General features: G+C 39.7%; 1 protein-coding gene across 1 annotated transcript in view; it reads left to right on the top strand.

The window, feature by feature from the left end:
• Window positions 1-5,599, top strand: part of LOC105393020 (transient receptor potential protein) — an 85,052-nt gene extending 79,453 nt beyond the window's left edge. The window contains exons 20-22 of the mRNA XM_048625241.1: window positions 2,260-2,448; window positions 3,771-3,893; window positions 4,218-5,599. Of these exons, the coding sequence (XP_048481198.1) occupies window positions 2,260-2,448; window positions 3,771-3,893; window positions 4,218-4,909 (1,004 nt within the window). The 3' untranslated portion in view covers window positions 4,910-5,599. The remainder of the gene's footprint in view (window positions 1-2,259; window positions 2,449-3,770; window positions 3,894-4,217) is intronic.
• The last annotated feature ends 6,887 nt before the right edge of the window (window positions 5,600-12,486 follow it).

Genomic DNA, 12,486 nt, shown 5'->3' with positions numbered 1-12,486 from the left:
AAAAGTTTCACCATTACCTTTATGGACGTGGAGAGCCGTTTGTTCTGAGGACTGATCACAAACCGTTGATCACCATATTCGGTAACAAAAAGGGCGTACCGGAATTAGCGGCGAACAGGTTGCAGCGGTATGCATTGTTCTTGACGGCTTACAATTTCGAGATAGAGTACGTTAGAAGCCAGGATAATGTTGCTGATTTTCTCTCTCGAGCAATAGGTAGCTACAAAGATGATAATTCCGAAAATAATGAAACGGGACTGTATATACATTTTATGTCAGATTCTTTATTGAAACCGATCACAATAGCCGATGTAAAAATTGAAACCAGCCGAGACCCAGTTTTGATTAAAGTGTCGAACTGCATTAGGAATGGATGGCCTGCCAAATGTAATGATGATGATTTGAGGCCATACTATAGGTGTAGATTAGAACTGTCTCGAGAGAACGATTGCATTATTAGGGGCTATAAATTGGTTATACCTAGTAAATTTCGTAAACAGTTACTAGATGAACTGCATAGCTCTCATTTTGGTGTAGTGAAAAGTAAAACAGAGGCTAGAGCACGTATGTGGTGGCCCGGCATCGACCGGCACATCGAGGAGATAGTCGGCTCGTGCTCCGCGTGCGCCGCGCTGAGGCCCGCGCCGCCGCGCGCGCCGCTCGCTGTCTGGACATATCCGGAGCGGCCGTGGCAGCGCATGCACATAGATATGTTTTCACTGCACGACAAGCAGTTCCTAGTTGCTGTAGATGCACATACAAAATGGGTAGAATGCTATGTGATGAGCAAAACGGACACTAAAAGTGTGTTAGAAAAATTAGAAGAGCTTTTTAGCAGATTTGGATTGGTGGAGATCCTAGTGAGTGATAATGGGCCCAATTTTGTGTCAGCCGAGTTTGAGCGTTTTTGTGGGCACAATGGTATAAGCCACATCACCAGCGCACCGTACCATCCGGCATCAAATGGCCAGGCAGAAAATAGCGTTAAGACGGTAAAAAGGGCTTTGAAGGTGATACTAAAACCGGGAGATAGTCAAACAGCTTGTCAGAGTGGTGTAAATAGATATTTATTTGACTACAGGAACTCGGTTCATTTGACGACAGGTTTTTCTCCTGCGCAGTTAATGTTCGGTCGCACGTTGCGCGGTCGTTTCGATCTGTTGCGAGGCTCACCACCGCCGCCAGCTCCGCAGGATGCGCCGGCTACAGTGTCGCTGTCGGCTGAAGCTCAGAGAAATGTTTCTGCTCAGCAAGACTCTCAATGTAGACAGTACGGTGGCCATAGGCGAGCCAACTTTTGTATCGGTGACTATGTTTTGGCTAAATGTTTTTTTAATAATGGTAATAGGACTGAATGGAAACTGGGCAAGGTTGAAGAAAAGATAGGTGCCATGATGTATATAGTGTACATAGGAGACTTAGATGTGAAAGTTAGAAAGCATGTTGATCACCTCCTGAAATATAAGGGTATTGTGGAAGATGATGATGATGTGCCATACTATGACTGCACCGATGGTACTGCTGGCACTTCTATAGAGGGGGAGGAGAGTAGAGGCGAGGTTGCTCCTCAGCCACCAGTGGGTGACAGTGGTCGGCCAGTACGTTCCACTAGGAATCCGAATCCTAGATATAAGTAAAGTATAATAAGAAGGAAATATTTTATGTAAATAATTATTTGATTTTGTTTTGTTAATGATTTATTACTTTAGTTGGATTAATGTGTAAGGATGTATTGATTTTTAAGTTGCTTATATTGTTTTGTAAATAGTAGGGGAGGAATGTGGTGTTTGGACCTTTTTCATATAGAAGTTTGTTTATATGTTTAGGTTGTCTATTACCGAATAGAAGAATGGTGAACAGCAAACTCGTATATTATTTCCCTAAATATCACAAGAACAATGTCCCAAGACTCATAACTTTCATCATCATAAGCCTAAGCCCCTTTATTTACTGTAAGGTTAACCTTGATATAATTTTGATATAAGCACACGAAACTATAAATCACCACTTTAATCGTGAATCTTGTAATGAAATAAACCTTTATATTCCATGTTCTTTTCTGATATAGAATATAATAGAATAGAATATTGCTTTATTTAACACCACATAAATCAGACACACTAAAACATACTTATAAACTAGAACTAATGTACAATAGGCGGCCTTATCGCTGAGAGCTGATATATTTATTTTATTTTATGTACCTACCTAACTGCGGAAAAAAAAATATTAGCCTCTAACCTTACCCCCCATTCGCAGAATACAACCCGAAGCTCTCCGACGTGACGCCCACGACGCGCGTCGCCTACGCCAAGTTCATGAAGGCGAAGATCAAGTCCGACTTCTCCAAGAAGGAGAAGCAGACGGACGAGAGCTCCGAGACCAACTTCGTCATGGAGGATGAGGTGTTCGAGACGCCTAAAAGGACGAAGTCGAGGAAGAGGAGCGGTAAGATGCTACTAATATCCTAATAATATTATAAATTCGAAAGTAACTGTGTCTGTTTGTCTGTCTGTTACTCTTTCACGCCAAAACTACTGAACGGATTTGAATGAAATTTGCTGAGAAAGAACATAAGCTACTTTTATCCCGGAATTCCCACGGGAAAACATTTTAAGGCGAAGCGAAGCTCGCGGGAACATCTAGTTTAATATTATAAACCTATAAGTTTGTACGGATGGATGGATGAATGATAGTTACCGGTCTACTCTTAAGAGCGAAAAACGGCTGGACCATTTTTTATGAAATATGGCATGTGATAAGCTGACTATAACACATCTAATTGGCTTTTTGTCATGAAAAGGGAAATCTTTTAATGTGAAGCCAAGCTCGGGAAAAGCTAGTAAGTATATAAAATAAATATTAAAATTATTGAAGTGTTAAACTGTGGCGCTGGACTGTTTTTAGTGGTCTTCTGCGCTTCCCTGGAAGCCCGAGATAAAAAGGTTCTACTGCTGTAGTTTATTTTACTTAAGTACACTTCTATTGAACTATCTACAAAACTGATGTCTTATAAAGAGTACAATCAACCTTACTTAAGTTGGAAAGCTCCGCGCTTTTTGAGTGACTTACCACTATTAACCTTCAATAGAAAAAATGTAGGTACTTATGTTTTTCTTTACCTACTTTAAAACTACGTATAAGTTCGTGTAACGATAAATATCCAGTACCTTCACACTAAAGTGATAAAATTGAGCGCAAATCAAATCAGAATATTCATAGTTGATCAACGGGAAATGGCTACATTCAATTAGAGAGAGCAACGAACATATTTACATAATTGAATTCATTCATTCAGTTTGCGAACCAACGACGACGCTTAGATTTGTTTGTCAAATAACTACAAGTTAGAAATGATTACTGTTCTCTCTAGTCTTGATTTTGTCCCCGATCAGCGATGTATTCAACAAGGAAAGGTATAAAATAAGTCATTATAAACCATTTTTCAAGAGTAGCTGACACCTGCCTGTGCCTATATGCGTTATTTCTATTCGAATGGGTATTCATAACTGTATATTTTGACATATATCTGAGGCATAAGCGGCTTTTTCTGATTTCTCACATTACATTAAACTACTTATTATATCTACCATTCCAGCGGCCGTTACACGAAATTGTTATCGACGTCGATTAACTCGTTTAAAGCGCTTTCCACCAATCACAGCGCCGTATTTCTCAGAAATCGCGACTTAGTGTACATCACTATCTACTCCTAAAAGGAACCCGTGTAGCGGCAGCAGAGACTTAACATTTCATTTTATGTCGTACAGATGAAGACAAAGGTCGTCCGCGGTCGTCCCGGTCATTCCGCAGCCGCACCCCCATCCCGGAGACGTCCGACGACGAGGGACTCAAAGACAACGAGTTCAAAGTCGAAGTCGATGTTGAACAAGGTAACAATTACAACTTTACTGAGGTAAAAACGCGAAATTGACCTGAAGTAGATATAAATTTAAACTAAAAATGGGACCATGTTGTACTATCATCATTACAATGGATTTTTAAAACGCTGAATACCACAGAGGAACTTTAAGCGAATGTTGGCGTTAAATCTATTGCTGCCTTGCTAATGCTTGACAGAGGAGACATACTTTGTTTAATTTAATACAGATTTAATGCCGACATTACCTTAAAGTTCCTTTCTACAACTCGGCATAAGACATAAAATAAACTTATCATTTTAAAAGGTACTCAATGATAAAATTTTCTCAAAACAGGATCACAAGGAACCGGCACCTCAGAACAGACGAGGCCACTGAAATCCTCGTCCCAAGAACCTTCAGAGCCAAGCACACCAGCCTTCGACCCTGTCACCGACAAACGTCTACCACCACCCCCACAATTTGAATCCACACCAGACCACATCATACAAATAGAAGAGCCCGAACCTACCGCTTCTAAACCACACCTTTACATCACTAAAGAGGAAGACGTCAAACTGCAAAAACCTATAACACCAACTTCGTCCATTAAATCTAGTTCAGATTCGCAAATATTGTCAGCATCAGCCTTAGAATCTAAATACAAAGAAATGACTGCCTCACCAACACCTTCATCTCGTCCTGTTAGCGCCACATCTGTTAGACCAGAAACTTCTGTACCCACCAGACCTGGCACTTCCACTTCTACAAGACCAGAATCATCACCATCATCATCTACTCCAGTAATTCCTGAATCTACCTCACGTGCATCAATCAAGCCAGAAGCCTCATCATCTCTTAGACCAGGTTCGTCAACTTCAGAGTCTTCTAAACCGAAGACTCCAGAAGCTAAAGGACCTAAGAAGTCTACATTAGCGAGTCAAACAGCCAGTATTAGTCCATCGCCTTCGCCGTCACCTACTCCAAGTTATCGGTCAGATAAGGGGAAATCTAAGGTGACAGGTAAAACGATGTCTGGTTGGTTGTAATCGTAAAAATGAATTCGTATTGAATGTATTTTGTTTTGTAGCGCAGCTTAAATGAAGTAAAAGTATTCAAGTCTGTTAAATTGTAATAGCATTCAAGTTTAAAGTTGTGATGAGCAGATGGGACCGATCGATGGTAATAAGGAATATGAATAATTTCTACCTTTTTGTCGTGGGAATTGTACTAATTTATGTTTAAATAATCACACTTAAATAACGTGCAATTGCCAGAAGATTTCATTAAATAAAGGCTCGTTTTAAAATCTAGGGAAATAGTGGTGATTAAACTGTACTCGTATTTATATGTATTTTTATTTCATTTCATAAAGTGCCTGAAAAAGTGATGTGTTTGCGTGTAACCTACAAGTACATCTAGGTATTTAACTTACTCAAGAGTAATTTAATTATTTTCTAGTCTAAACAAATGTGACATTTTAGTGAGAATGGTAAACTCGGTAATATTATGTAAAAGTAGGTTATACAATTTAAGCAATAATAGATATAAGATAAGAATAATACCTCCTTAAAATAAGAAGTATATTCGGTACATACCTAATCACTAATCATCACAATCATCACCTTAGTACGAAGTACTACATAATATCTGTTCTATACCTGTACTTGTCCATGTATTTACTCAGGATTGTATAGTTGGTGTTATATCTGATCTAAGTATTATTTTTTCATGAAGAAAGTAGCAAAAAAAAAATAGTTACGTACAGATTGACATAAATAAGTATATTTATTCTAAAATTCTTACTCAGCTATGTTCCTTGCAAAAAGTTTGTTGATGTAGTTCGTAAGATAGTCGTAAGTAGCTTTATCGGTAGTCAATAAAATGTTAAACCCTCCCTTTTTGTTTTTTTTCTGACCAATCGCATAATATTCCACACAAAACTATAAGAAACATAATAACATTATGAATTATAGACGTATTTTGGTATCAAATATTACTTTTCGAGGAAAACTACCTACGCAGAATAATTATTTGGTTGCCATCAATTCGTAATGTTTTATCCGGTCAATGTACTTACCCAACATGCTGATCAACTTTCATTATGAAACCTATTCTGAAATCATGAGGTAAAACGTTCCATAATTTTAAAATACAGGGTGTTGCAGAAGATATATGTTAAGCCTTGGGGTGTAGAGGTGCTCTCTAGGAAAGTTAAAACAAATGAAGTACCTAAAGTTATAAACAAATGAAGTACTTAGTAATTATTTTTCTAAGATAATAATTAGGAGTTATTCTTTTCAATACTTTAAAATGAATAAAATGCTGTTTTTGTATATCATATAATTTATTTATTAGTAAGTCCGTAAAGGTAGAAAAATATATACTTAACCAACTTCATGGCAGACAGAAATAGATAAAATGTATTTAGAAAATTAATTTAATTTTATCAAGTTATCAGTTTTTCTGTTAAATATTATTTAGATCTTTATATAATACATAACTGATTCATTAAATACTTAGGTTCATCTCCCTATACATTTTAGGTCATTACATAATTTTTAAAACACATTGCTTATCTGAGATAAAAGGACACTTGGGCATTATTTACGTTTAACATTAGTACATAAGTAAATAGGAAATATATCTACGAGTGACGCAATGAATTTATAAATACCTACATTCGTATTTACGATTATGTTCCATTGGAGATCCGCGAATAAATAAAAGTAGAGACAAATAATTAATTTAGGTACTTACATAAAATAATTATGGTCACAAACCGAAGTACTGGTTTAAAAAAGTTTAATGTAAGTACATACTTACTTACACATTGGAGACAGAAATGGCAGCAATATAATTGTATTATCCTCTAAGCTTTTTAAAAAGATATTTACCTTTTCGGGCGGACATCTTCCTCAGGTTCTACTCGTGTCTCAGTACTCATACAAATTTCTAATGCACCCGATTTAATCGAATAAAAAAACACACTCTACGAGTACCTAGGTAGTTTTTGCCAGCAACTTTTCAAGTGTATTCGGAATCAAATTACCAACATACAGGCGACAGGGCAGTCTATCGGACATTCATATTAGTCATGAATTTGACGCTCCAAAACTACAGACCCTCTTCGAGAAATAATACATCGGGTTTATATCATTCCTCAATACACTTGAGAGTCCGATTTCAAAGACAGTATGAGATAAAGAATAAATGCTATGAGAAGAGTTTTCCGTAGGTCTGTTTTCACACGCGTGTAAAAGTAATAGAACTCGATGCCTGTACAATGAATTGATATTGGCAAGATTATGTCGTGGCAGTGGATATAAATTCTAAGAGCTTTCTTATAAGGATAGACAAATTACACGTGTATTTTTTAAGGGTCAGAAATATTATCTTTCGAATAATGAAACATGGTTGGCAGTTTAAAAGTACTTAAGTTAAATATATTATGCTAAATATAAATATGTATAAATATTCAGTTACTCGTATAATAGACGCATTTTTCCTGAAATAAAAATGACATATTATGTATCTAGCCTATCTGAAACCTAGTTAAACATTGTGAGATATGGCGTTTCGACTTTCTCCGTGTTCGGCATCATAAGGGTCACAGTGACAGTTAAATAAAGTCCATTTTTCTCTCCACCTTTAATTTGCAAGGTGCGGGTGCCTATATAAATAGAGTGAGTCGCCCGCGCGCCTCAGTTGTAATATCACCATGCAGAAATGACTAGGTTTCAGATAGGCTAGATACATAATATGTCATTTTTATTTCAGGAAAAATGCGTCTATTATGTAGTCTGAGCCTATCTGAAACCTAGTTAAACATTGTGAGATGTGTTTATTATCGCATGGTGGAGAGAAAACCAACTGTGACCCATAAGTTACTGATGAGTATATCAGTAGATAAATATTTGAATCTATAAATTTATAATGCATAGATTTCTAGGTAATAGATATACTAAAAAGAAAGGTATAAGTATACATAAGATTTAAGTACTTCCTTATTATTCCTGACTTGTCAGAAAGTTATGGAAGGTATGTACCTATACATATAGGTAGGTATTTATACATATGGATACACACAGTGCCTCTTCGAAAGCAATACTTATAAGTAATTATTGATCAAAATCTTGTTATTGTCAAGGCAATATTTTTAACATACACTAGCCGAATGGATGGAACCAGTGAAATACTTTGCAACAATATTTAGAAGCTGTAAAATGTAGAATATCGATCCAGGCCGCTGGGGCTCAGGTCAGCGCATGCTGACTAGGGTATGTAATTCTGGACTGACCTCAGAAATGCAGCAGCAGACCCTGGAGCCTCGAGGACCTGCTCAGTCAGCCCTGTACGACGACACGGCCTGCAACACCTGGCGCGGCATCTAGTCCTTGGAACGAGGAGTGGTGCTTGAAGGGAAGATAATTTTACTAAATATCTCAGCCTCATCAGCTACTGGAAAAGATTAGATGAAGGCTGTGACACTGGCGCATAACTAAGTATTCAGTTTTTCAAACAGGTCACTATATTCATATTCTAGATTGACAAGTAACACACAGTCTAATTTTGTATTCTAACTAACTCGGCGGTTAACGAGTTCCTGTGCAGTCCTACTAGGAAGGAAAGTTATTTTATAAGCCTTTGCACCGATTTTGTGGGCTACTATCATTCTGTATCATCATGTGTGAATATTATGAGCTCTGGCAGCATTCCTTGGTAGATGACATCAATTAATAAAGATTGATTAACACAACAATAACAATTGTAATAGTTGATAAATGAAACCCGGCTAACATGTCTTAGCTGGGTAAGTAAATGATCAGTCATGCCACCAGGATAAGTAAAATGTTCAGTACTTCATATGAAAAACATTAACAAGGTCACCTTTAGGTATGTTCGTCAACACTAAGGGCAGGTCTCGGCCAAAACCTTAAGGCTTCGCCTTGTTGCAACTTCAAAGGTACGTAGGTAGGTACCTACTTACATTGTTGTAGGTTCGATTTTGAAACCATTAAGTCAACCTAGATAAAACAAAATAAAATAGCACGATTAAATAAAGATGGTACGTAAAGATGTTAGTTGTACCTGATCAGACCTGATGCAACGACAGCCAACATAGACTCTCTAATCTGTGGAAGCAACAGTCATGGTGGCGGGAACATGGACAGTTGGACGAGCCACCTCGAGCCTGACTTATCAATCAAAACTGACAGTTCGCCAACAGCAGATAGCTTGCGGCTATCTATAGGTAAACTTAGGTAGTTAGCTATACCCAAGAAAAAGTCCTTGGACATCGATATGACAGTGGAACGGAGAATAACTGTGACACTCTTTAAAACAAAAAGGCTTGTTGTTGTCCAGCTAAGGAAGGTTACCTACTTCAGCGACCTGGTATTGCATTCTGAAAGAACTGCGAAGAGTTAATATTATGACTAATAATTATTACTTATTTAGAAAGTTTTCAGCAAACTCTAATAAATCAAGCAGCTACCATGTCACCGCTGCCCGGTTATAACTCTGTACTAGCTTAGTAGATATATATACCAGTTTTAGCCTTCAGCTACAAATACATTTTCATTAGAGAAGCCGTTTAGGCATAAATAGGTACTTTCACCCTTTGGATTGTGCTCCAAATGATGACCTTCGAAATTCATAGAAATTTAATGACGACTGCCATTGTTTATTATCTAGCCCCGTACGTTGAGTAGGGCTGCGGCTACACGTGATGTGATACACAGTACACAGTAGGTATATGCATGTTCCCAGAATAGTGGAAGTTATAATTTTACCAAAAGGTAGTCGTCTCGTGCAAGAGCACCGTTACTCGATTTATTCGATACACAACTAGTAGACAGCTGCTGCGTAGGAGGTTCACGCATTTTTCAACAAAGAGCTCGGATACACACTCACAATCCACTGGGACATAAGGAAGACAGCTAATATGGTGCCACTCAGAAACCGCGATGACACTCCGATCATGATCACCCGACAGTAGGATCATAATAAATTCGGTAACTTGTGAAGCGGTATGGTATAGCAACAGCGACTTTCACGAAATCAGGAATTAGCTCAGTGCTTTTAGGTTGAACACTCGCCGGTGGGATTCACTTTGCTCACAGCCGAGAAAAGAAAAGACTCAAAGCTGGAATCTGCCGATGTGTCATGACACTTAAGATAGTGTCTGGGGGGTCACTTTATATGACGAAAAACGAACTTTCAGTGCACTGCGGCGCGAGCCGCTCTATCTGTTTGTATGTATTAAACGTGCCGATTGCACGACAACTCTCGTTCGTTCGTTTCTCATCAGTATAGAGTAACGCTCCTGTACTTACCGTGCGTCACCATTCCCATGAGCAGTCCAACGATCTTAAGGCAGTTTAGAACAAAAGCTGCATTACAGTTTCTTCAGCAGAGACATCGAAATAAAAAAATTATTGCACAACTATCCCCAGGAGCAGTCTACAGGTCACTTTGGGCAGTTCAGAAGAAAGCTGCTTTAATAGAATACCCTACCTCAGCGGAGGCATCAAATTGAAGTGCTATAACACTTTTAGAAGCGGTGCACGTTACCCGATTTGTCGTCATCCATGCCGATGCGGCTACGGCGACTGCAGGTGGTTACTCAGGCTTCCTTGGTGTGCCCTTGTATGGCTAACATGACCAACCTTGGCAGTAAACGTTCGTCTGCATATGCCAAAATCACTGATGAATAGCGCACGTTACTCGATACCTTCTAAATAAGTCACTCATAATGATGGCTGATGATGATGATGACCGTGCTAGCAATAGTGCAGGCGGTTCCGCTGAGCATAAAATCTCTTCCCAGACAGGGGGCGTTTGGATCTGGCAACCAGAACAGGAGTGCCAGGTGTGCGCAGCGATGCAGGTGGGACAACACAGCCGCCAGGGCAGGAGTGCATGGCTGGGTTTATGCAGCGATGCAGGTAGCACAAACCGGTGGCCAGGGCCAGGACCGGGTGTACGCTGCGATGCAGGTGGCACAAAACGGTGGCCAGGGCCAGGACCGGGTGTACAGCCGCCAGGGCAGGAGTGCATGGCTGGGTCTATGCAGCGATGCAGGTACCACAAACCGGTGGCCAGGGCCAGGACCGGGTGTACGCTGCGATGCAGGTGGCACGAGACGGCGGCCAGCGCAGGAGCACAGGGCCGGGTGTATGCTGCGATGCAGGTGGCACGAACCGGTGGCCAGGGCAGGAGCGCAGGGCCGGGTGTACACTGCGATGCAGGTGCCACAAGACGGCGGCCAGCGCAGGAGCACAGGGCCGGGTGCAGATTACACGAAACTTCAATTTCACCGAATCGGCCTGCCTACCCTCAGCGGGTAGGTACCGGCGGATCACATTACTCGCCGCACATGCCACAATTTCCCAACATACTGAAACTCGGAGCCACGTGCTTCCTGTAAAAAATCCTATGACGATCCTGGAAAGCTCCTGTTTGTAAAGCCTTACATAAGCTATAATCAAGTGCATTATTGTAATAGCAAAGTTTTTATCAACTGTTTTCTAAAAATATTAGAAATTGAGGGTAGAAAAATATATTTTTATTATTTTTTCCTGTATAAAATTAACATATGCTTTACTTAAAGCGGTCATTAATGTAAGTATCTAGCTCAAGCGCCACTAGTAGGACCGGAATATGTGATAAATCATCACCACGACTATTGAATCGGACCCTACTGCGTGGGATAAAAACCCCAAGCGCCGGAGCATTATGACCAGTGGCTGAGCTTTTAAAAGCAGTAAATAATAGCATTTTACTCACGGCTTATCAACTCAAACCTTCGTTGCGAAATCCTCAGCAATGGCTGCGTGCGCAGCAGCCGGCAGGCCCCGCGCCGCCTGGTCCGCATCACGCTACAGCTCCCGGCAGCGAGGACTCCGCAAATTCAATATTATATTTTTCCCCGTCGGAGCGAAGCCGACGAGATCCGTGGCTACATTGAGCCATTTTGCCGAAGTGTTCACTTCAAAAATCAAAAACCAACTGAGGCGCGCGGGCGACTCACTCTATTTATATAGGCACCCGCACCTTGCAAATTAAAGGTGGAGAGAAAAATGGACTTTATTTAACTGTCACTGTGACCCTTATGATGCCGAACACGGAGAAAGTCGAAACGCCATATCTCACAATGTTTAACTAGGTTTCAGATAGGCTCAGACTACATAATAATTCTTGGTCTATAGGCATTGTAGGACAGATTAAAATGAATCCTGAAGCAGACGGGTAGTTAGGTATTCATTAAATATTGCCAAAATGTAGTAGATTCCTACATTTTACGACGTTACAAACGATACGGATTCCTCACAAAATAGTTAATTATTTACTTTTTGCACAAAAAGAAAATCTTATTTGGAATCATCTGCATAATTTTACAAAGAAATTAGCATCCGGTCAATACGAATCACCGAAACAGTTTAGCTCAGCCCTGAACAAAATCCTTCTAAAGTTTGTCTAAAGCCACCCACCCGCTCTCTGGTTGCCTCTTGATGGTCCTGACTTCCTCGATGGGCTTGACAGCATTTTACAAAGTCATTAGCCAAATGGAATCTCCAAAATAATAATTAAATCTTCATTCAACCAAATCGACCAACAGTCG

This window comes from Plutella xylostella, chromosome 14 (genome assembly GCF_932276165.1).
Source record: "Plutella xylostella chromosome 14, ilPluXylo3.1, whole genome shotgun sequence".
In the NCBI taxonomy this organism is placed as follows: domain Eukaryota; kingdom Metazoa; phylum Arthropoda; class Insecta; order Lepidoptera; family Plutellidae; genus Plutella; species Plutella xylostella.
The sequence above is the reverse complement of the archived record's forward strand: the minus strand, read 5'-3'. Positions and strand labels throughout refer to the sequence as shown.